This window comes from Myxine glutinosa, chromosome 4 (assembly GCF_964187855.1).
Source record: "Myxine glutinosa chromosome 4, kmMyxGlut1.1, whole genome shotgun sequence".
Classification (NCBI taxonomy): Eukaryota; Metazoa; Chordata; class Myxini; order Myxiniformes; family Myxinidae; genus Myxine; species Myxine glutinosa.
Window position 1 is genome coordinate 201,062,388 of NC_136264.1, and position 23,502 is coordinate 201,085,889.

At 42.7% G+C, this 23,502-nt stretch overlaps 1 protein-coding gene across 2 annotated transcripts in view; it reads right to left on the minus strand.

Annotated features, from left to right (window-relative positions):
* Positions 1-23,502, minus strand: part of LOC137425632 (plexin-A1) — a 235,555-nt gene that overhangs the window by 125,357 nt on the left and 86,696 nt on the right. For both annotated transcript variants that reach the window (XM_078776907.1, XM_068114238.2), the window contains exons 6-11: positions 18,932-19,055; positions 14,016-14,169; positions 13,834-13,933; positions 11,457-11,571; positions 8,749-8,949; positions 4,993-5,089 (exon numbers count right to left, since the gene is read on the minus strand). In XM_078776907.1, the coding sequence (XP_078633033.1) occupies positions 4,993-5,089; positions 8,749-8,949; positions 11,457-11,571; positions 13,834-13,933; positions 14,016-14,169; positions 18,932-19,055 (791 nt within the window). The remainder of the gene's footprint in view (positions 1-4,992; positions 5,090-8,748; positions 8,950-11,456; positions 11,572-13,833; positions 13,934-14,015; positions 14,170-18,931; positions 19,056-23,502) is intronic.

Consider the following 23,502-nt stretch of genomic DNA (forward strand, 5'->3'; position numbering starts at 1 on the left):
GAATAAGATTAGATAGAGCCATGGCTGTCCTGTGTTCCAATGTGAATGAATAAGATTAGATAGAGCCATGGCTGTCCTGTGTTCCCATGTGAATGAATAAGATTAGATAGAGTCCTGTCTGTCCTGTGTTCCCATGTGAATGAATAAGATTAGATAGAGTCATGTCTGTCCTGTGTTCCCATGTGAATGAATAAGATTAGATAGAGCCATGGCTGTCCTGTGTTCCAATGTGAATGAATAAGATTAGATAGAGCCATGGCTGTCCTGTGTTCCCATGTGAATGAATAAGATTAGATAGAGTCAAGTCTGTCCTGTGTTCCCATGTGAATGAATAAGATTAGATAGAGCCATGTCTGTCCTGTGTTCCAATGTGAATGAATAAGATTAGATAGAGCCATGGCTGTCCTGTGTTCCCATGTGAATGAATAAGATTAGATAGAGGCATGTCTGTTGCGTGTTCCCATGTGAATAAATAAGATTAGATAGAGCCATGTCTGTTCCGTGTTCCCATGTGAATGAATAAGATTAGATAGAGTCATGTCTGTTCGGTGTTCCCATGTGAATGAATAAGATTAGATAGAGCCATGTCTGTTCTGTGTTCCCATGTGAATGAATAAGATTAGATAGAGTCATGTCTGTCCCGTGTTTCCATGTGAATGAATAAGATTAGATAGAGGCATGTCTGTTGCGTGTTCCCATGTGAATAAATAAGATTAGATAGAGCCGTGTCTGTTCCGTGTTCCCATGTGAATGAATAAGATTAGATAGAGTCATGTCTGTCCCGTGTTTCCATATGAATGAATAAGATTAGATAGAGCCGTGTCTGTTCCGTGTTCCCATGTGAATGAATAAGATTAGATAGAGCCGTGTCTGTCCCGTGTTTCCATGTGAATGAATAAGATTAGATAGAGTCATGTCTGTCCCGTGTTTCTATGTGAATGAATAAGATTAGATAGGGCCGTGTCTGTCCTGTGTTCCCATGTGAATGAATACGATTAGATAGAGCCATGGCTGTCCTGTGTTCCAATGTGAATGAATAAGATTAGATAGAGCCATGGCTGTCCTGTGTTCCCATGTGAATGAATAAGATTAGATAGAGTCATGTCTGTCCTGTGTTCCCATGTGAATGAATAAGATTAGATAGAGTCATGTCTGTCCTGTGTTCCAATGTGAATGAATAAGATTAGATAGAGCCATGGCTGTCCTGTGTTCCCATGTGAATGAATAAGATTAGATAGAGGCATGTCTGTTGCGTGTTCCCATGTGAATAAATAAGATTAGATAGAGCCATGTCTGTTCCGTGTTCCCATGTGAATGAATAAGATTAGATAGAGTCCTGTCTGTTCGGTGTTCCCATGTGAATGAATAAGATTAGATAGAGCCGTGTCTGTCCTGTGTTCCCATGTGAATGAATAAGATTAGATAGAGCCGTGTCTGTCCTGTGTTCCAATGTGAATGAATAAGATTATATAGAGCCATGGCTGTCCTGTGTTCCAATGTGAATGAATAAGATTAGATAGAGCCGTGTCTGTCCTGTGTTCCCATGTGAATGAATAAGATTAGATAGAGCCATGGCTGTCCTGTGTTCCAATGTGAATGAATAACATTAGATAGAGCCATGGCTGTCCTGTGTTCCCATGTGAATGAATAAGATTAGATAGAGTCAAGTCTGTCCTGTGTTCCCATGTGAATGAATAAGATTAGATAGAGTCATGTCTGTCCTGTGTTCCAATGTGAATGAATAAGATTAGATAGAGCCATGGCTGTCCTGTGTTCCCATGTGAATGAATAAGATTAGATAGAGGCATGTCTGTTGCGTGTTCCCATGTGAATAAATAAGATTAGATAGAGCCGTGTCTGTTCCGTGTTCCCATGTGAATGAATAAGATTAGATAGAGTCATGGCTGTCCCGTGTTTCCATGTGAATGAATACGATTAGACAGAGTCATGTCTGTCCCGTGTTTCCATATGAATGAATAAGATTAGATAGAGCCGTGTCTGTTCCGTGTTCCCATGTGAATGAATAAGATTAGATAGAGCCGTGTCTGTCCCGTGTTTCCATGTGAATGAATAAGATTAGATAGAGTCATGTCTGTCCCGTGTTTCTATGTGAATGAATAAGATTAGATAGAGCCGTGTCTGTCCTGTGTTCCCATGTGAATGAATAAGATTAGATAGAGCCATGGCTGTCCTGTGTTCCAATGTGAATGAATAAGATTAGATAGAGCCATGGCTGTCCTGTGTTCCCATGTGAATGAATAAGATTAGATAGAGTCCTGTCTGTCCTGTGTTCCCATGTGAATGAATAAGATTAGATAGAGTCATGTCTGTCCTGTGTTCCAATGTGAATGAATAAGATTAGATAGAGCCATGGCTGTCCTGTGTTCCCATGTGAATGAATAAGATTAGATAGAGGCATGTCTGTTGTGTGTTCCCATGTGAATAAATAAGATTAGATAGAGCCATGTCTGTTCCGTGTTCCCATGTGAATGAATAAGATTAGATAGAGTCATGTCTGTTCGGTGTTCCCATGTGAATGAATAAGATTAGATAGAGCCATGTCTGTTCCGTGTTCCCATGTGAATGAATAAGTTTAGATAGAGTCATGTCTGTCCCGTGTTTCCATGTGAATGAATAAGATTAGATAGAGGCATGTCTGTTGCGTGTTCCCATGTGAATAAATAAGATTAGATAGAGCCGTGTCTGTTCCGTGTTCCCATGTGAATGAATAAGATTAGATAGAGTCATGTCTGTCCCGTGTTTCCATGTGAATGAATAAGATTAGATGGAGTCATGTCTGTGCCGTGTTCCCATGTGAATGAATAAGATTAGATAGAGCCGTGTCTGTCCCGTGTTTCCATGTGAATGTATAAGATTACATGGAGCCGTGTCTGTCCCATGTTCCCATGTGAATGAATAAGGTTAGATAGATAAGATTCATTGTGCTTCCGAACTAGGGATTTCTTTTATATCTGTTACCTCAGTTTCGTCGTACCGTCTCTCTCTTCCGCCTTCCCGCTATCTCTGTGGTAATAAACCTTTTATTCAGCAACAAAAACCTGTACGTATTGCATCAATTTTCCATGAAGGACGATTGAATCGTTTTTTTAAAAATCCAGTTCTGGGCTGATTGAGAAACACGCATTTAATGCGCATATGGGGCCGTTCAAAAAGTATGTATCGCTATTTGTTGGGGAGGTGCGTACGGGCTTAATTAAACATTACTAAAAATTCAATACTCGACCCAAACAAAGCCAATGGAAATCTGACGCAACAAAGCCTGGCAGTGTATAATCAGCAGAGGCCTACAGGCCTAATGTGATAGGCAGACCAGAAAACCAAGATGGTGTCCATGTCATTTCATCTCGGTATTATGGTGGGTGGAATCAAGTGACAGATGTGGGTGTGGTCTGGCAGGTGTCTGACCAATGGGTGCACATTTCAGAAATTGACCCCACAAGAACCCCAACAACAGCAATGTGAAGCCCTTGTAGACCTACGACATGTCTCAGGTAAAAAGTGCTCCAAATAAGGCTATTTCCACAATGGTGTTTAATAGTTGGTATTATTCCACCTTCATTGGTGACTATTCCTCTTGTATTGTGGTGAGACTGTAATTGCGCTGTATATGATTACAAAGTCATTTCATTCATCTACTTTATTCATGTGTTGGCCATGTGAAAAACCTTGGAAATTTTACATCCACCGGCAATTGAAAATCAAACCTTGGGAATGATGACGACCGAAAGGGAGTGTTTACGTTGCATCAAACCCTTTTCAGATTAACAGTGAACAAGTGAATTGCATTTAATACAAATGATTGTCTAAAACGACAGCATAAAGTAAGTGGAACACAAAGGTGTCGGGATGCCTGAATAATTAAAACTAAAACAAGTACAAATACATTCAAAGTACACCGCCCCCATGCCAAATAAATAAATAACATCCTCTAGCACGCGACATTTCCAGGTGGTGGCAGGGTATCTGGCGATGCCGCAGTGCAGCACATGGAGATGAAATTGGGAGGGAGCGGTGTACAATAATTGATTAACTAATTGTGTAATTAAAATAAATAAATAACAATCCTAAAATAATTAATTAATTAATTAATTGGCTAATGGCATAACTAAATCACCACTGATTCTTCCGAATCTGCAACGTTTTGAAAATTAATTAAGTGATTAATCCAAAAATTAAATAATTTATCGATTAATTGATTTATCAATAAATCAAAAATACATTTTGTAGCCAAATCACTTGGTCATTGTCGTGTCCAAATATCAGCTTTGTATCTCAAAAGGTGCCTGAGATATTGCCCAGATGAGAAAAAAAAGTACTTAATTAATCGATAATAATTAAGTAATTAATCAATTAATTGTTTATTCATTAAGATTCCCTTTCAATTAATTAGTAGATAATAATCAAGAAAATAAATAAACAAATGGAGTGAAAACTGAGTACTCCCTTTCATCGCCAGGAGATGACGTCATGCAATGCCCGGAGATGGAATAGGAAAGGAACGGTGTACAGCTATTTATGAAGTGGGTATGCTGGGGTTTGCATTATCTTGTGAATGTTCAATATATCATGTTTCTCATCCAAGGTACAAATTGAGGGAAGGTTTGTCCATAACACGCTGGGAAAAATTCCTGGATCTTTCTAATTTATTTAAATTCTCTTTTGACAAATTACCAAATGTGCATAACAAACTGAAACTAAGAATACTTTGGATCAAACACTGAAAGGAAAGAACCAAAATGCAATTATCGACATGAAACGCTTTCAATTCAGTCAGAGCAAGATGTTTTCAAACAAATGCAAGAATAAAAAGCGATATTAAAAAAATAACTCACTATATCACACTTGTGAGACGAAGAGATCATACACCAGATGGAGAGATCAATTAGGTGCACAATATATTTTTTACCTGTTAAATTGTCATCAATAAGCAGTTTACAAAAACAGTAAAATTGTGTTACTTATTTTCCTCACCTTTAATAAATGTGGGATTGTCAATAACAAAGCGACCATTCCAAACAACAGAGAAGTTCACCGAAAGGTCACTTATCGAGTTGCTGTCGTATGCATACTGCAAACAAAAACAAAAATTGGATTAACATTTCAATATCTATACCTGTAAACTGAAGTAGTTATTTGGTGCCTGTGCTCCACTTTACTGTTATTTTTCATGGCAGTTTGTAATTAGTGAAATCACAATTAAAGAAATGTGTTAAACAGACAGTTAGTCGAAAATGAAAGCCTAAAAAATGGTTCATTGTTGTAATTCTGCTGAAATTACACGTTTCTTAAAACTTTCCAAAAGTTTTCTTGAAGTCTTAAGGGAGCACTACACTGAACACAGTAAAAACAACACTGAATCACAGTAATGCACTTTTTGATAAAATGTCTTGATTGAAAATATGCAAAACTATATATGTACATGTTGCTTGATATATGAACATTACATTGGTATACATTACATAGCATTATATTATGCATGGTTACCATGGTAACCAGATGCATACAAATGATGAATTACCACTTTTCAGCTTATATCTTCTCTATGACAAGTCCATTTACGTTCAAACTTGGTACATATATACAATACTAGGAAACAAACATTTTAATTGATGCATTTGTATAATTGGCATTTCGTGTTGCCATGGCAACCATTAATCGTCCAATGAGAATTGACATCCTTTAAATTAAAAACCCAAGGTCATAATACAATAAAACTCTATTAATATCTTTGTTGGGTCATTATCAATATCTGTGCCAAATTTGAAGTGAAAAGAAATAAGAATTCCAAAGTTATAGGGGAAAATGTAAACTAATATTATGTAAACACACAGTTGCTCTAAGTGGCCATTGACATCAGGATTCCGTTTCCTATACATTGAAATTACAATTGCGTACAATGTTTTTCCATTATTTCATGAATCTGGAGTTCACTTTGCAAGTTTTTTCATTCTTGTCACCCTTGTACTTGTACGTTGATGGACAAACGCCTCTCCAAACTCCCCACTACCATATGTTTGGCCTTCTTCCTCAATAAAGCTTTCCTCCATTTTTCTTTTTGCCTTTGAAATATGTTCCCGTATCTTTGTTTCCTGAACGGAAGCTTTCCTAGCAGCATCGTACAAACTTTTTTTGTCTTTTTTTTCTGCTGCTGCCTGTGTGTATACTGCCCCCTTAAGTGGCACACTTTCTTTAAAAAATAATAATAATTACCTTCGCCACCAAAGGTGGATGGAGGTTATGTTTTCAGCCATGTCTGTACGTTTGTTACTTTGCGAAGGTATTTCTCCAAGTATGTTGATGTGTAGCGTCTGTTTGTCTGTCAAACCATTTTTGTCCAGTTTTGAAACAATCGTTCTGAAAGTTTTTGTGTATGGAGGTGGCAGGCCAAGGACAGCAACGTGCATTTTTGGTCAGGATCCGGATGCGGATCCGAACTCGATAATTCTTTAATTTTTTAAAGTGATTCTTCACTATTGGGAAATAGGGCCACAATGATATGTAGCGTGATATCTCAAAAAGTTATGGACGAATTAGGACAAAACTTGGTTGAAGATTTGGGCAGGCGACAAGAACGAACCAATTAGATTTTGGTTCATGTCCGGATGCAGATCTGATGGAGGTAAGTGCTCTACATTTAAAAATTCTAGTATCCGGATCTTCACCAAAATTTAAGCATTTCGTCCTTGTCAGACACCCAACCCGTCCACCAAGTTTTGTTCGAATCTTTCCATAACTTTTTTGAGATGTCCTGCTCACAGACAAACAAACAGGGGTGGATACATATCCTCCACCAACCTTCGGTTAAATGCGCACTATCTGGGGGAAAATAAATTTCATTACATGTTTTAAACATATATGCCGCTTCTCACTTTTAATTGTGGCTTCAGATCATCAAAACCATTCAATAACATCAAATCATATTCCGATACTAATACCATTACCTATTCCCCATTGTTGCGAATAAGCTGGAGAATACATCCAGACACTCGTGCGTACTATCACCCAAACTTTATTCACATCAATTTCCTCAAGGTAACCATGAAACCAAAATAGAGGCAGAAGATCGTCATCTCAAAGAAACTTTTGGAAAATCAATTACGGTAAAGCATTGCCTGCACCATGTCCATCGACGATTTCCAACGATGAGCCTTTTAACCGCAACAAAGTTTTTGTGCACATATAGTGCTGTGATTGTCAAGGTTGCTGATACAAGTCTTGCCCACCACTCGTTTTAGCACACTTTTTTCAAGTGCACTCATATGGCTCGATATGACAAAAACTATTGAGTGGTGAGGCTGCTCACTACCTCACCATATCTGTAGTGCTGTCAGGATGGCCGAGATATATGCGCACTTGCCTCTGAGCTGTCTAGCCACCTTTAGAGGCCATTTTCTTTCCCTGCGGAGCAGGGGTTGACCTTTTTCAGGCACCATGGTCCCCTTTTTGAAGCAATGTTTTATGGCCGGATGCTCTTCCTGCCGCCAACCCTGTTAGTCGCCTATTGCAACACAAGGGAATTACCAGTGAACTGGTACTCAATTTGCCGACCGAGGAAGAAGACAGGCTGAGTCAACCACCCTGGCGTTAATTCAGCGATCGACCGGGATTCAATTCCAACATCCTAGGACCCCGAGCCGCACCCTAACCGCTAAGCTAACACCAGGCTCTGATCTGTCTAGGCTGGGTTCAAATCTCGACCCAGCTAGAAATGGCCACCATCATGTTTCGCAGGAAGCAGATTTGTCAATGTGTGCAACTTCCGCGGAAGGGAATTACGCCGGAGGACCCATCTGTCAGCACTGGTTTTTGGTGTACGTACGTTAAATATCCCAAGGTGTCCTTCGCGACCAGCAGGCGAGTTATTGCCGGCATCCTGAACAAATTACAAATTCCTGATCGAACCTACAGGAGGTGCTGCCATTCATCAATTCCCTTATTTTCCCGAATGTGTAATCGTCTCCCTGGGTTCTCCTCACTTCAGTCTTTCAAATGTGCTGCCCATGACCACCTCATGTGTTGTGTCTGACTTATGGTGACATTCATGATCAGATGTCTCCAAACGTCCCCATCCTGCATTGCTCCCCAAAGCTTTGGCAGAAACAGCTTGGTTGCGGCCTATACACCACCCAATAAAGGGATGCGTCAGAAGAACGTGTTGCATGCTTGGAACAAGATCTCCCGTTGGGTGGGTACTCTGATACGGCCATAATAATCCGAAAGGTAACAAGACCAACACTCAGTAGAGCCAATAACTCCGCCAGGGTGAACAGTTTATGTTTTGTATCCCACTGATGGGCGGATCAGCATCCGGGCCTAAAACAAAATCAAATTGGCTTGTTCTCGTCACCGACCCAACTCATCCACCAAGTTTTGTCATAATCCGTCCACAACCTTTAGAAATACCATGCTATGTATCGTTTTGGCCCCATCTCTCATTGGTGAAGAATCACTTGTGAAATGAAACAAAAATTGTCGGATCCCAAACCAGATCTTCACCAAAATCGAATCGATTAGTCCTTGTGACACACCCAACCTGTCCACCCAGTTTCGTCACAATCCGTCCAAAACCTTTCGAGATACCATGCTCACAGACAGACAAACAGTCAGGGGTGTAAAGACAACCTCCGTCCACCTTTGGTGGCCAAATAACTGCGGCTACATGGTCACATCCAGGTGTTGTTGTCTAGTAGTTTGGTGGTGAATGTTGGTGGTGGCCTCTTTACTTACCGAAATGTTCTGGCATTGAACGCTTGAGCTGTTGAAACGAAGTGCCGGAACAGTCAACGTCTCTTCTTGGAGACTGATGATACATTCATAGCCTTGCTGACCAGACTGAGGCTGGGGTAGATTCTTAGCGTTCAGGTTGATCGGTCGCACCATCCCAACAGGTATCAAGATTTCCGGCGAAGGCAGAAGTTGAGGGCAGTCCTGGAAAAAAACATTTTATGACACTTTTATTAAACCTGTCTACATTATAAAAACAACTAAACGTTGTACACACATAAATCCATGTTAATATAATCACATCTATCTATAATTAAGCCACTAACCAGGCCTGCCAATGGCCTGCACATACCTATGCATTCCCAATGATGTGCTGTGTACCTTTGACTTGTGGGTGACAGTTCGCTTATTGTTAACCTTTAGCCCCTCTGCTAATGTAGAGCAGTTACTACCTCTCGACCCCCCTTCTACCATTACTACCAAAGCTTCTGCTTTGCGGAATTATCAGCTGCAGTACACGTCCTCGTTTCACTCCCTTGGCTGCACCTAGCTGTCTGCACTGTGCATCTCTGCATACATGTAAGTCCAATAAACACACATCCTCATTCTTTCCGAGCTCTGTCAAACTCAACTGTCTCTGCTTTCCTTATATATCCTCGACCTTCAGTCGTTCAAGGCCCAGAGAAACAAAGCTCTCCCTGGTGTACATTTAGGCCAGCAGGATGGCCTAGAGCTACGCACATTCGCCTCCAAGCTGTCCGGGGAGTGGCGGAGGTTGGAATCTCGACCCATCTATAACCTACCTTCATGATGTTTCACAGACAAGGTGATTAATCCATGTGTGCCGTCCTTCGTATGGACATGAAGCAGGTGTCCCGTCTGCTGACATTAGTCGATGGACGTTAAATATCTTCACGAAGGCCCAAAAATTCCAACTTACTGCCCTGACCTCGCATTCCCCCTGTCCCAAAGGAACAAAGTGCAAAATGGTCAACTCCACTTCTTCCCTCCCCAAAGGGGTTGCTTTGCCCCTTACCTGGGCATGCAGCTGCGTAGTAGTAGTGGTGGTAGGTGCATCCTCTCCCTTCACTGTTCTGACGGTTCCTTTATTACAGGAGATCATCGTGAATGACGATGCGTGTCGCTCTTTTCGTGTAACTTAAGATTGATGAAAAGCAGAGTGTCTGAAGGAGGACAATTCTTGAAAATCGTGGAAGGCGACGTCGCAAATCAACAAAAATTGTAAATTACTAAGAATTTCTCCAGATTATACCGATTTCCTTTTTAAGAGGGGAATAAGAGGGGAATACTTTTTATACTGTCATGGGATCCCCAAAATATATCATGATGACTAACATATGGTCATAGATGAACTGAAGGCCTGTTCCTTCCCTCATCTTACTGCTCCGCCTCAATATTTATTGTGCTCAGTGAATGACACATTTGTCATTTATTATAATGATGTTACAACTGTACTACAGAACACCACTGAATTGTAGTTGTGTGGTTCGCCCGGTTGCCCGGCTTGAATCCGGCGAGGCACCTCAATGAGACCGTAACGGTCAGCTGGGTCGGTGGTCTCGAGCCAGATTACGATCTTTACACTTCCGATGCCGCACCCGTGAGACCACAAAAACAGCCAAGTGTTACACTAATTGGTACCGTACGCCTCATCCCCAATCAGAGCCAAGAAATGGCTGGAGGTGCACGATATGGTCTGGATATGCGGTGGCATTTGCCACCGTCAATTAGACGCTCAACGGGCCTTTTGAAATTGCAAGGAATAACTAAGACAGCCAGATTTCACCCCGAGACCAAGTATGTTCAATCACAAAAGTCATGGAGCGACGGGAATATACAAGAAGCAATGCATGTACATAATAAATAATTATTTATTTATGGCTTATGGCCATCAGACACACCACGATAGAGAGACAATGCTGCTAGAATAAGACAAGAGCTTTCAGGCAAACCCGACAGGGCCAGCAAGATAGGTCCTGTGCAGTCCCAGCAGCCCAGGCAGGCGAACATCTCGTGCTATTTGGAAGAGGAGAGAGGAGGGTGTGGCATGACTTGGGCACTTTACACAAGCAATCTCGGAGTGGCTTCTGTCTGGCCACTCTCCCATAAAGCCTAGATTTGTGAAGTGCTGCAGAGACTGTCATCCTTCCGGCAAGTTCTTCCATCTCAGCAAAGGAACCCTGTAGTTCAGTCAGAGTGGTCTTTAGGTTCTTGGTCACCTCCCTGACCAAGGCCCTTCTTTCCTGGTTGCTCAGTTTGGTCGGATGGCCACACTAGGTAGAGTCTTGGTAGTTCCATATTCTTTCCATTTCCTAATAAAGGAGCCCCCTGTGTTCTTGGGAACTTTCAATACTTTAGAAATTGTTTTATACCCTTCCCCAGATCTATGCCTCCTCACAATTCGATCTCAGAGTTCTATGGACAGTTCCAGGGACTTCATGGCAGAGTTTCTGCTCTGACATGCACTGCCAGTTGTGGGACCTTATACAGAAAGATGTATTTTTTCTAAATCATGTTCAATCAATTGAATTGATCATATATATATATACAATATACGTACAATAGGAAGCCTTGGTTATTGTGAGAATCCATATCTTTAATGCATTTAGTTCTATATAAGTTCAAACTACACATATAAAGTTTGAAGGTTTTATGTGACTGAACTTGTGCGTAAAAAAGGGTAACCTTACATCAGTAATGTTAACTCTCCCCTCATGGAAAGCGCAAGTAGCTGGGTTGTGGGTACAAGCATGCCGATACTTGCACCAGTAGCAGTGGTAGCTGCTCTCGACGCACGCCAGACATCTGCAATCACACCAATACCAAGCAGATATACATATACAGTACATGCATGTGATTTCTTTTCATTCAATTTTAATTGTAAAAGTGCTAACACCGACAAAAGATTTCAGGTCATTTAGTCTTGAGTGCATTAATTAATATTATAACTTCTCCCTGAACGATGCTCTCTGTCCTCGGGGACAAGTGAAAAATCCTGAGGCAGATGCTGCAACGTGATCCATAACATGCTGTAATAATAAATGTGATAACAACCATGCATGGACAAGACTTGTATTGTCATGACTTGTTACATATACATATATTGTTACATATAGCAGTGTCCATGTGTTTTTTTTACCTTTCCAACTCCCCCCCCCCCCCCCCCCTCTCGCCCCTTCCCATGCCTCCTCCCCCCAAGCCCTCTCCCTCCCACAGATCTCCCAATGTCCCTGCTCTCCATCTTGTTCTCCCGCTCCCTTCATCATATATGTTTTATGTTTTATGTGTCAGTTTGTCTTTTTGTGATCAATGTTAGCTCTTACACGAGCCTCGATCTTGAATACAAAAAAAAAAATAAAAAATTGCTGTCATCCTCATGAGTTATGCAATCTTTTCTCAAGCAGAAAAAAATCAGGGTCTGCGACAGCCATTAAGTACACCATTGACCATGAAATACCATAGAAAGCACATCACAATAAGATGTGTTTTTGTGTATCTGTAGTCTAGACTTATGGAAGAACAGTAAGGTAACATGAGAGAGAGAGAGAGAAGAAAGGAAATGTACATATAGAGGGACACCAGGTGGACGTTGTATTTGCTCAAAGCTGAAAGGTGAACCCTTCCATTGTAATTACAGATAATTAGTACCGCATGAACTGCCACCAACAAGGCCTCCGTACTATCTTTCGTTTCAAAGTTACATCATTCTAGCAGAGTATACCCACCCTCCGAGTGGGTAGAGTCTGCGCATTATTTGCTGAAAAAGGTATAGTTCGTGTTTGTAAGAAGACTCTCTTGATGTGTGTGCAGTGTACGTGTACGACTGTACGTCTAAACAGCTCGAGATTGTCTAAAGGGTCTAAGGGCTCAAAATGAATCGAAAGTGTCTAAAAAGGTCTAAATGATCAAAAGCTCTAAATGGTCAAGGTTCCCAAGCAGTCTAAATGGGTCTTCTGATGTCTAACATGTCTGAAGGGTCTAACAGGGTATATAGGGTATATAGGGTCAAAAGGGTCTACAGGGTTTAAAGCGTTTACAGGGTCTAAAGGGGTCTGAATGGTCTAAAGGGTCGAACGGGGTCTATAGGGTCTTAGGTATCTAAGGGGTCTATATATGGTCTATAGGGTCTTGGGGGTCTTAAGTGTCTAAGTGTTATAATGGATATTTAGGGGTCTCTAGGGTCTTTGGGATGTTAGTGGTCTTTAGGGAAGTTAGGGGTCTTCAAAGGTCTTAGGGATATATAGGGTCTCAAGGGATCGGCTCTTAGGGATCTATAGGGATCTTAGGGATCTATAGGGATCTTAGGGATCTATAGGGATCTTAGGGATCTATATCGGTTGTCTTGTATTCTCATCGATTCCCCCCTACCCAAATCCAACACATTCCTTTTTGCCAATCATCTGCCCAGATTGAATGGTTGGAACATCTGCTCCGAGTCTGAGAGGTCGGCGGTACGAACTCCAGCCGCGTCATACCAAAGATTTCAAAAGTGGTGTGTGCTGCTTCCTTGTTTGACATTCCGCATGTAAAAGGATAGAGCACAGACAAACCCCATAGGCTGGCATCCATGGGCAGGAGAGAAATCCTCTTTCGGAAAGTGTGGTGAGAAAGGCGGCACCATGGTCGGGTTGCTTGTACCCAGAGTGCCCCGGGAAGTTACGGCACTTTCCCCAAGCTCAGTGCCCGCGTTTGTCTCATCTAACAGTTCTGTGTTGTCTTATGCATTTGTCTGCATTTGTCTGCATGTCCATGTACGTGAGATGCGTGTGTTTACTAAACATACATCCATTGGCAATATCACAAAGGGCACAATTTAACACCTGCAAACACCTTGCATAGAGCAATCGTGAATTTGAAAACCATGCACCAGGTAACCACAACTAGTTAATGAAATTGCACAACATAATCAAGTTACCAATCACTTCCGGTTTATCACCAGAATATGGTTAAACACCGGTCGGTCAACAGCATCACCGCACCACATCCACATGGGTGCAAACCTCAACATCCATAAAGCGTTAGTCTTGTATTCAACTCTTTTTCAGTCCCATGAGTCCAGGAGCTTACGAGGTATGTATGCTGCAGTTGAAGAAGACAAAATCAGTGCTTGCAAATTCTTTTCCCGTCTCTTTAGACCTGAGACTGATCTTGACCACCCGGATGTCACCTGAGGAAAACAATGTTGATGAGAAACGCCCAACTAAGCAAATCATGTAAATGGTCTTTCTCAATATTTGTGAAGGCGTCACCTTGATTGATAACAATGCGAGCCACGTCCTCCGCTGGTGGTGACAGGCAGTGAATTTTGCCACCATCCAGGATGGCCTCTGTCTCGCTGAGGCCTTCGAAGGTGCAGTTAACACCAATGGAAAGATCAGGAGCGTTCTCAACTTGCAAGGAGAGCTGCGGTTATTAAAACAAGCAAAATGACAAAATAGTGACACCCCAATATGTGATCACTGAGTCACCAACTGCAAGTTCCCAGGGATCACCAACTGCAAGTACCCAGGGATCACCAACTGCAAGTACCCAGGGATCACCAACTGCAAGTACCCAGGGATCACCAACTGCAAGTACCCAGGGATCACCAACTGCAAGTTCCCAGGGATCACCAACTGCAAGTACCCAGGGATCACCAACTGCAAGTACCCAGGGATCACCAACTGCAAGTACCCAGGGATCACCAACTGCAAGTACCCAGGGATCACCAACTGCAAGTACCCAGGGATCACCAACTGCAAGTACCCAGGGATCACCAACTGCAAGTACCCAGGGATCACCAACTGCAATTACCCAGGGATCACCAACTGCAAGTTCCCAGGGATCACCAACTGCAAGTTCCCAGGGATCACCAACTGCAAGTTCCCAGGGATCACCAACTGCAAGTTCCCAGGGATCACCAACTCCCAGGGATCCCAGGGATCATCCTAGGATCCTGGGTTCGAAACCCGGTCGATCGCTGAATTAGCACCAGTGGGGTTGACTCAGCCTGTCATCCTTCCGAGGTCGGCAAATTGAGTACCAGTTCACTGGTAATTCCCTGCAAGAGGCGACTAACAGGGTTGGCGGCAGGAAGGGCATCCGGCCATAAAACATTGCTTCAAAAAGGGGACCACGGTGCCCGAAAAAAGGCCAACCCCTGCTCTGCGGGGAAAAATGGCCACTAAAGGTGGTTCTTCTTCTTCTTTGACATGCATATTGCATATGCATATCAAGTCTGGTATGTAGGTTTCTTTGAACGTTTCTTAACATTGACAGATAAATTTTTAGCGCATTCGTTTATGATATAATTATTTAGATGTTTAATAATATGTGGTCTCGTGGTATAAACCACCGATTTCAGGTGTCCCACCCCCCAAAAGAGTCAAGTGGCGTTAAATTGGGACCACATGGGGGAGGGGGAATTCTATTGGCCTATTCACCTCAAAGGCATAGTCTCAAAAAAAAAAAAATACAAATATTTCTTATGGTTCCAGACCTTGGGAACACCCTGTTTATCTGTGAAACAGGGAATTGTCTGTCTACTCTGGACAATAGCAGCAAAAGGTAAATCTTGGCATAATTGACAGGCCAGAAAATGCAATGCTGAACCACTATCTTTAGGTGTCAAAAGCTACTACTACAACAAGCAAAACACTCAACACAAACATGAACAACAACACCAAACGTGATTGGCCAACTACCTATCATGCAAACAATCATTCATACTTTTTAATGGCAGCTCATCACACACTATACTTTCTGAATGGAGTCCCTCAATGTTCAGGCCTCTCCCTCGCACTCTTTAACCTGTTCATGCACGACATTCCACAATCACCCGAGAACATGCAATTAGCCTCATATGCGTACGATGTAATCATCACCTCTACTCATAGCAACATCGACACCGCCACAGCACTACTTCAACCCTTCCTCAGCACCCTACAAACCTGGCTCACCATCAACAGACTAAAAGCTCAACTCAATCACCAGCTCACCCCTCAAAATCAAGTCATCCATCTAACAAATTACACCAAGGAACATCACGCTGCACCACGCATCGTACTGAACAACATCCCTATTCCACACACACACAAAAAAACACTCGGCGTCACGTCTAACACATCCATGTCATTCTCAGAGCACATCACAAACATTAAAACATGCACAGCCAGGCTGAACATACTTAGGACACTCACAGGCAGCGACTTCGGACACCACAACGAAACAACATCCCTAACATACAAACGGTACATTAGATCAGTCATCAACTATGCCGGCTTATCTTGGGCCTCCACCCTATCGAACACACATCTCAACACCCTGCAGACCCACAACCACCTACAGGCCCCGAGACATATTAGAACTACACCACAAAGACAATGCAGTAACATCCCCCCACCCAACAACGAAAACTACAAAAAACACATCCACATCCAACATCACCATAAACACAATAAACAACCTGGGCCCAAACGGCATCTTGGACACAAAACCCTCACCCATCGATGACACAGAGAATCTACTCCCCAGGTCTGACCATGTTAACCTTTCACGCCTTCACTGCGGCCACCACCCACAACTTTTACACTACAAACATCGACTCGATGACACCAGTGACGACACCTGCAACCGCTGCCAGGTCGCTTCACACACAATAAAACATATCGTGGAAGACTGTGCGGTCCTGGCTTCACATAGGGAAGAGCACAACATCTTGGATGTGAGGGATCTCTGGGTCGTTCCTGTGAGATCGATCGTCTATCTCCGTGCCGCTGGTCTGTTCAACCAGAACCGACTGGGGCAACCCAACAACAACAACAACTACTACTACTACTAGTTGTAGTACTGACTACTACTGACTAAAACTACTACTTCTTTAACAGCTACAATTATTCTGACTTTCTTGTGGGGCAGCCTGGGAATGGTTTGGCCCAAATTTTACGAACTGGCTGACCAGATGTGATATTGACAGGAATTTGAAATTTTGCCAGGGTGCCGACAAAAAAATCGCCTGCACTTTGTGAAGGACATTGTGGGATCTTTATCGTCCACCAAATAATCCTAGCAGATAGGACACCCAACTTAATGTTCACCCAAGGGAGCGCACATACATTGATGTATCGCCTGCAGGTGTCATATGCAAGACGATGAGAGCAGGCAATGCGGTTGCTTTTGACAATATAAGTGATCGAGAAAGAAAGGCCAAACATGAGAAGGCTGAAAAGGGTAGCAGAAACGAAGTGGTAGAATGAAAGCCTGGAAGAAGGTGATCTTTACAGTTGAGTCTTCTTTCCCCATAAACGAATGCTTCAAGTTGAGTACCAACTTCTTTCCTGGAAGTCCTAGCAGTGTCCATGTGTTTTTACCTCTCCCCCCCCCCACGCATCCTCCCCCCAAGCCCTCTCCCTCCCACAGATCTCCCGATGTCGCTGCTCTCTGCTGTTGTACTTGTGTGCTTCCCCCTCTCTCCCCATCTTGTCTCCCGCTCCCTTTATTGTATGTTTTGTGTGTCCGTTTTTTATTTTTTGCGATTGATGTTAACTCTTCCACGAGCCTCGATCTACAACAGCTCCCGTGAAGTATAGTGGTAGGTCAATACAAGTGTAGGCCTCCATCTCAAATAAAGGAAGTAGTGTAGTGCCAAATGCTAAGGTACCAGAGCCCTGCAAAAATGTCTGCCGTGATGTCATCGCCAGATCTACCATCACATCAAGTTTTAACATGCCACTAACCATTTGAGTCTCCAAAAGTGAGTAAACCACCTTTAGAGGCCATTTTTCCCCGCAAAGCGGGGGTTGGCCTTTTTCGGGAACCGTGGTTGTTGTTGTTTTTTGGTGCCCTTTTTTGCAGCAATGTTTTACGGCCGGATGCCCTTCCTGCCGCCAACCCTTTTTGCCGTCTTTTACGTACAAACAGGGAATTACCAGTGAACTGGGACTCAATTTGCCGACCTCGGAAGGATGACAGGCTGAGTCAACCCCCCTGGTGTTAATTCAGCGATCGACCGGGATTCGAACCCAGGATCCTCGGATCCTAAGCTGGATCTTTATCCGCTAGCCCAACACCAGGCATCAACACACCCGCTAGCCCAAATGTCTGCCGTGATGTCATCGCCAGATCTACCATCACATCAAGTTTTAACATGCCACTAACCATTTGAGTCTCCAAAAGTGAGTGATGTTAAAAACGCACATTTTACCATGATGATCAAAAGCTTAACACAAACCACACTTACTCTAACAATGAAGAATCCCCTTTAAAAAAGTCAGGTAACTTGGTCTATAACCACCGTTTTTTGACAAAACTATTTTAGAGTTTTTAATTTTTTTATTTAGTACCATGTGGTAAGGACCGACAAGATGGCCTAGACGCGAGAGGTATGCCCATGTCTCTTTGCTATATATTCGCCCCGGTCTGTCTGTCTGTCTGTCTGTGAACAGGATATCTCAAAAGGTTATGGACAGATTCAGAGGAAATTTGGGGGACAGGTTGTGTGTGTGACGAGGAAGAATTTATTTAATTTTGGTGAAGGTCCAGATCCAGATACGAGAATTTGAAACATATTTCAAAAAGTGATTCTCCTCCATTGAGAGATGGGCCCAAAAAAAGGATGCTATTTACGAGTAGTATGATATTTCAAAAAGTTGTGGATGGATTATGACATCACACGGTAGTTGAGTTGTTCAGGTGACCAGAACAAGCCGATTATATATATATATATATATGTGACATATGTGACAAGGACGAATGGTCCGAATGCAGATCCGGCCTATCTGTGGGATATAAATAATAAATTGTTTAGCCTAGCGGAGGTATGTGCTCTAGCGAGTGCCGTTCTAGTTTAATACAATTTTGGTTTGAAATATAAGGCTGGCAATAGTACAATATATGTACAGTAGTCACTCGAATCATTGAGTTATAATTACTAGGAGACAACAATGAAACAGGAAGTTACATACCACAACATACACATAGTATGTACATCATTCCAGTTGAATGATTTAGTATCAGTAGCTTTAGAGAATGCGATTGATTTCCAGACATGATACACACAAATGGGCATCTCCGTGATATCCCCCAATTCAACTCGGTATCCTCGTTTTCATTATTTCACTTCGTGCCACACCGAGCTTTCAGAATATGGCCCCAGCACTCATTTTGAGAAAAAAACAACTCGACTTACCTGTACATTTGAGATGGTTATGGACACATTTCTTGGCAGAACTGACAGGTGAACACACTGGTCAGGTCCAGAGGCAAATCGTCGTGTCCCGCTTGATTGTGGGCATACATCCTTCCGTGAACAACTACCAGAGAGTAAAAGAGATAAGTCGAGTCGACCAGAGAGTCGTGACGTAGACCGATATGCCTCTGTCCACATTGTCACAGCATTATACATACTTGTACCATGTTCGATTTAAATACATTCAGCTGTTCTCAAGTATCACATCTTTACCTGACATGACCTTTGACCTTTGATGCCAACATCTAATCAGTTCATCTTTTCATCATAATATATACTTGCACCAAGTTTGGTCAAAATCCCATCACTGGTTCACAAGTTAGCTCAGTAACAGAATGTTTACCCAACGTGACTTCTGACCTTTGACCTTGGACCTGATAATCTAATCCATTTATCTTTAAATAATGATATATACTTGAACCAAGCTTGATTTAAATCCCTTCTGCTGTTCTAAAAGTTATCACATTTTTACCTAAAATGACCTCTGCATTTTGACCTCTTGATGCTGTAATCCAATCAGTTCATCTTTGCACCATATATACTTATACCAAGTTTCTGAAAAATAGCCTCACTGGTTCACAAGTTGGCTGGGTAACATAAGTTTTACTTAGCATGACCTCTGACCTTTGACCTCTTTACCCAAAAATCGAATCACTTAATATTTACATAATTATACATATCTGCACCACGTTTGACTTAGATCCCTTCAGCCGTTCTTAAGTTATCACGGTAATGAAATAATTGCAACTTAACATGGCCTCTGACCTTTGACCTCAACCCTAAAATCCATTCAGTTCATCTTTGCATCATAATATATAATTATACCAAGTTTGGTGAAAATCCTATGACAGGTTCATAAGTTCGCTCAGTAACAAAATTTGTACCAAACCGGATGTCTGACATTTGACCTTTTTACCCCAAAATCGAATTTCATCTTCACATCACTATAAGCACCAACTTTGACTTGTATCCCTTCAGCCATTACAACAACACACAACATGCATTTTAAAGGCCATTTTCCCTGCTAGAGCGAGGGTTAGCCTTGCGATCCCCATGACAATCTTCACCATTTTGCCCTATTTTCTGCATCTCTCCTTGTTAACCCCCTTGCCCGCATTTCTTCTTCCACCATCTTTAGCCAAGTCTTTCTCGGTCTTCCCCTTCCTCTACTTCCTTCTACATTCATTTCCATCACTCTTCTCAACCAGTCACTTTCATCCTTCCTCAACACATGACCAAACCATCTCAACCTGTTCTTCTTCACAGTATCAATCACAGGCAATATTCCCATCATCTTTCGCAATTCATCATTTGTTCTTCCTCCCTCTCAACGATACTCCGCACATCCGTCGAACCATTCGCATTCCACCCTTTCCAACCTTCGTTGCTGCTCTACGTTCATTACCCATGTCTCGCTCCCATAAATCATAACACTTCTCACACATGCCGCACACACCTTTCCCTTCAGCTTCAACGACACTCCCATCCTCATCAGCATGCCACTCAGTTCCCGAAACTTCTTCCATGCACATCTCACTCGAGCAACCGTTGCCGAGTCTGATCCACCTTCTCCATTCAGCATGTCTCCGAGGTAGAAAAATGTTTTCACACCTTCCAGCTTCATGCCGTCTCCAAGATCCAACTCAACATTTCCTCCATCTGCAGCTCCCTCTGTGCACACCTTACATTTGAATGTAGCTGCCACACTGGTTAATGACCCTCTCAGACCACTACATTTTTGATGAACCCACTCAGCGCACATTGTACACTGAATGGAGTTCACTCCGACACCCTTCCTGCACACAGCATAGGGCCACTTCCCAGTTCTTTCCACCTCACCACATGCTTCACCACTTGCCATCACTTTAGTCTTTCCGATATTCACCTTCAGACCTTTTGTCTCCATACATTCCTTCCACTTGTTCATCTTTTCCTTCAGTCCATCCATACTTTCCGCAATCAACACCAGATCATCTGCATACAACAACTCCCACGGTAAACCCTCCTTTACGTTCTGAGCCAGCACCTCCATCACAGCTACAAATAGTAGAGGACTTAGTACCGACCCCTGATGCACTCCCACCTTCACCTCAAACTCGCCACTGTTCCCGTCCTTCGTCCTTACAGCTGTGCGCGCTCTTTTGTACATTGCCATCACTACTCTGATCAACCATTCCTCCACTCCTAACTTCCTCAATGCCCATGTCAATACTTTGCATGGAACCCTATCGAATGCTTTCTCCAGATCAACAAACCGAAGAAACAACTTCTTCCTCTTCTCCATGTACTTCTCCTGCAACTGCCTCACAATGAAAAGCGCGTCTGTCATTCCTCTTCCTGGCATAAATCCAAACTGCATTTCGTCGATCTTCACTTTCTTCATTAATGTGCAGTCACACTATAACGTATAGCAGTAACTTATGCCGACGTATGTGAATTTTCACCAACAGGCTGGTGTACGTTGACATAAGTTAGGGGTAGGTTTGGTATAAGTTGTATACGTTAAAAGCACGCTGATATAAGCTGGCATATGTTGTTGTATGCAGAGGCCGAAATAAATTTTTGTGCATGCACAAAACTTTTGGGCGTATGCCGACGTCCTCCTCATAGGTTAGGCATACGTTAGGCATACGCTAGACATACGCTAGACATACGTTAAATACGTTAGAGGTAGGTTACTCATACGTCGAGATACGTCGAGATACGTTGGCATGAAGGTGTACCGTACAGCTAACGTATTGATAACCTATGAGTAACTTACTTCTAACCTATATCTAACCTATATCTGACGTATCTGCAACGCAGTGGTGTAGTCTAGTTTTTTGTAGTGGGTATATTGTGATTTTTCCCTTCCAGCCTCATAGTCACCCGTCCCAGAGCGACGCGCCCCGGAGCGACACCCGTCCTGAAGCGACACCCCATAAGCACCACCACACTCACTAATGCATACAGTATGCATCTACACGTAATTGAGAGCATTCTGAATGACTGGTCAGTGCTTCTTAACACAGACGGGGTGAATTTTATCAAATCAAATCAAATTTTATTCATATAGTGCATTTTATGAATGAAAGTTATTTATATAGCGCATTTTATGAATGAAAGTGTGAAAGTTCTGTCACGAAACTATGTTGTTACGTATCCTCGCGCATTTTTAAGTGGGTATACGGAAATCCTGGACCTTTCCTAGTGGGTATACGGCGTATACCTGCGTATCACGTAGACTACACCACTGCTGCAACGCATATTGACGTATTCAGACGTATTAGACGTATGTCTGACAATGGAGTAACTTATTGAACGTGTTTCTACCGTACAACTAGCGTATTATTGGCGTTTTGCCAGCGTTTTGCGGTCACTGTATATATGGGGGCCTGTGAGTAGCTCACCATCACTTCTCCACCCATCATCAGAGAAGATGGAGGATCCTGAGAGGCTTCGACAAGAATACCAACTAGTCGTTCTCCAACATCAGTATGACATCATCGAATTGGCACTTCACCAGATCCGTGCCAATAGGATGAGGAGGAGAAGAGGTCAACGGCGGGGGAAGGTCTGGGTCAGACCATGGATCGGGATCGGGGTCTGGATCTTCTTCGTTTTCTTGGGTGCGATGTTGATGTTGATAGCTCGCGGTACTGTAGAGATCGGCGCCGTATTTATGCAGAACGTCACATGATTGTCGGCAACACGCCGAGCGCGCTGCGCATAGGTTTCTCATAAGTTACACATACGTTGGGCATAAGTCGAGAACGCTGGACATACGCTGGCCATACGCTGTGATACGCTGTCATAAGTTATATATAAGTTCGTGATAGGTTACTAATAGGTCAGACATACGCTATGTATACGTTCAATATGTTATGCATACGCCCAATTTATTCATGCTGTAGAATTTTCGATGCTTTTTTGGGCGTATGCCGACGTGTTGACATTATTTTATGATTTTTCATACGCCAGATATAAGTTTCTCTAAAACGTCATAGTGTGACTGCACCTTTATCCTCCACTCCAACACCCTTTCCAAAGCAATTCCATGCTCCAATAACTTTATCGCTCGGTACAAGCCACACTCCAGAGGGTCACCTTTCCCCTTGTATAGAGGGACGAGGGTACTCAGTTCCCAATCCACTAGAATGCGGCCTTCTTTCACCACCAGATTACAGATCTCTGTCATTCTCTTCACACCCCCAACTTCCTGCTGCCTTCAACATATCTCCCACAACTCCCGTCGGCCCTCCCGCTTTTCTCCTCTTCATTGCTTTTATCGCTTCCTCAACTTCCGTCTCAGTTATCTTCTCTGCCGGTCCTAATACTGGGTTACTCTCTATGTTGCCATCCCATTCATTCTCTGTATTCAACAGCATTTCCATATATCTTTTCCATCTTCCTTTAATTCCATCTGGGTCGACAACGTTTTGTCCCACTTCATCCTTCAAGCAACTCACCCCCATCACATCACACCTCTCTTTCGCTATCTGCTTTGCAATTCTGAATACTGCTCTCTGACC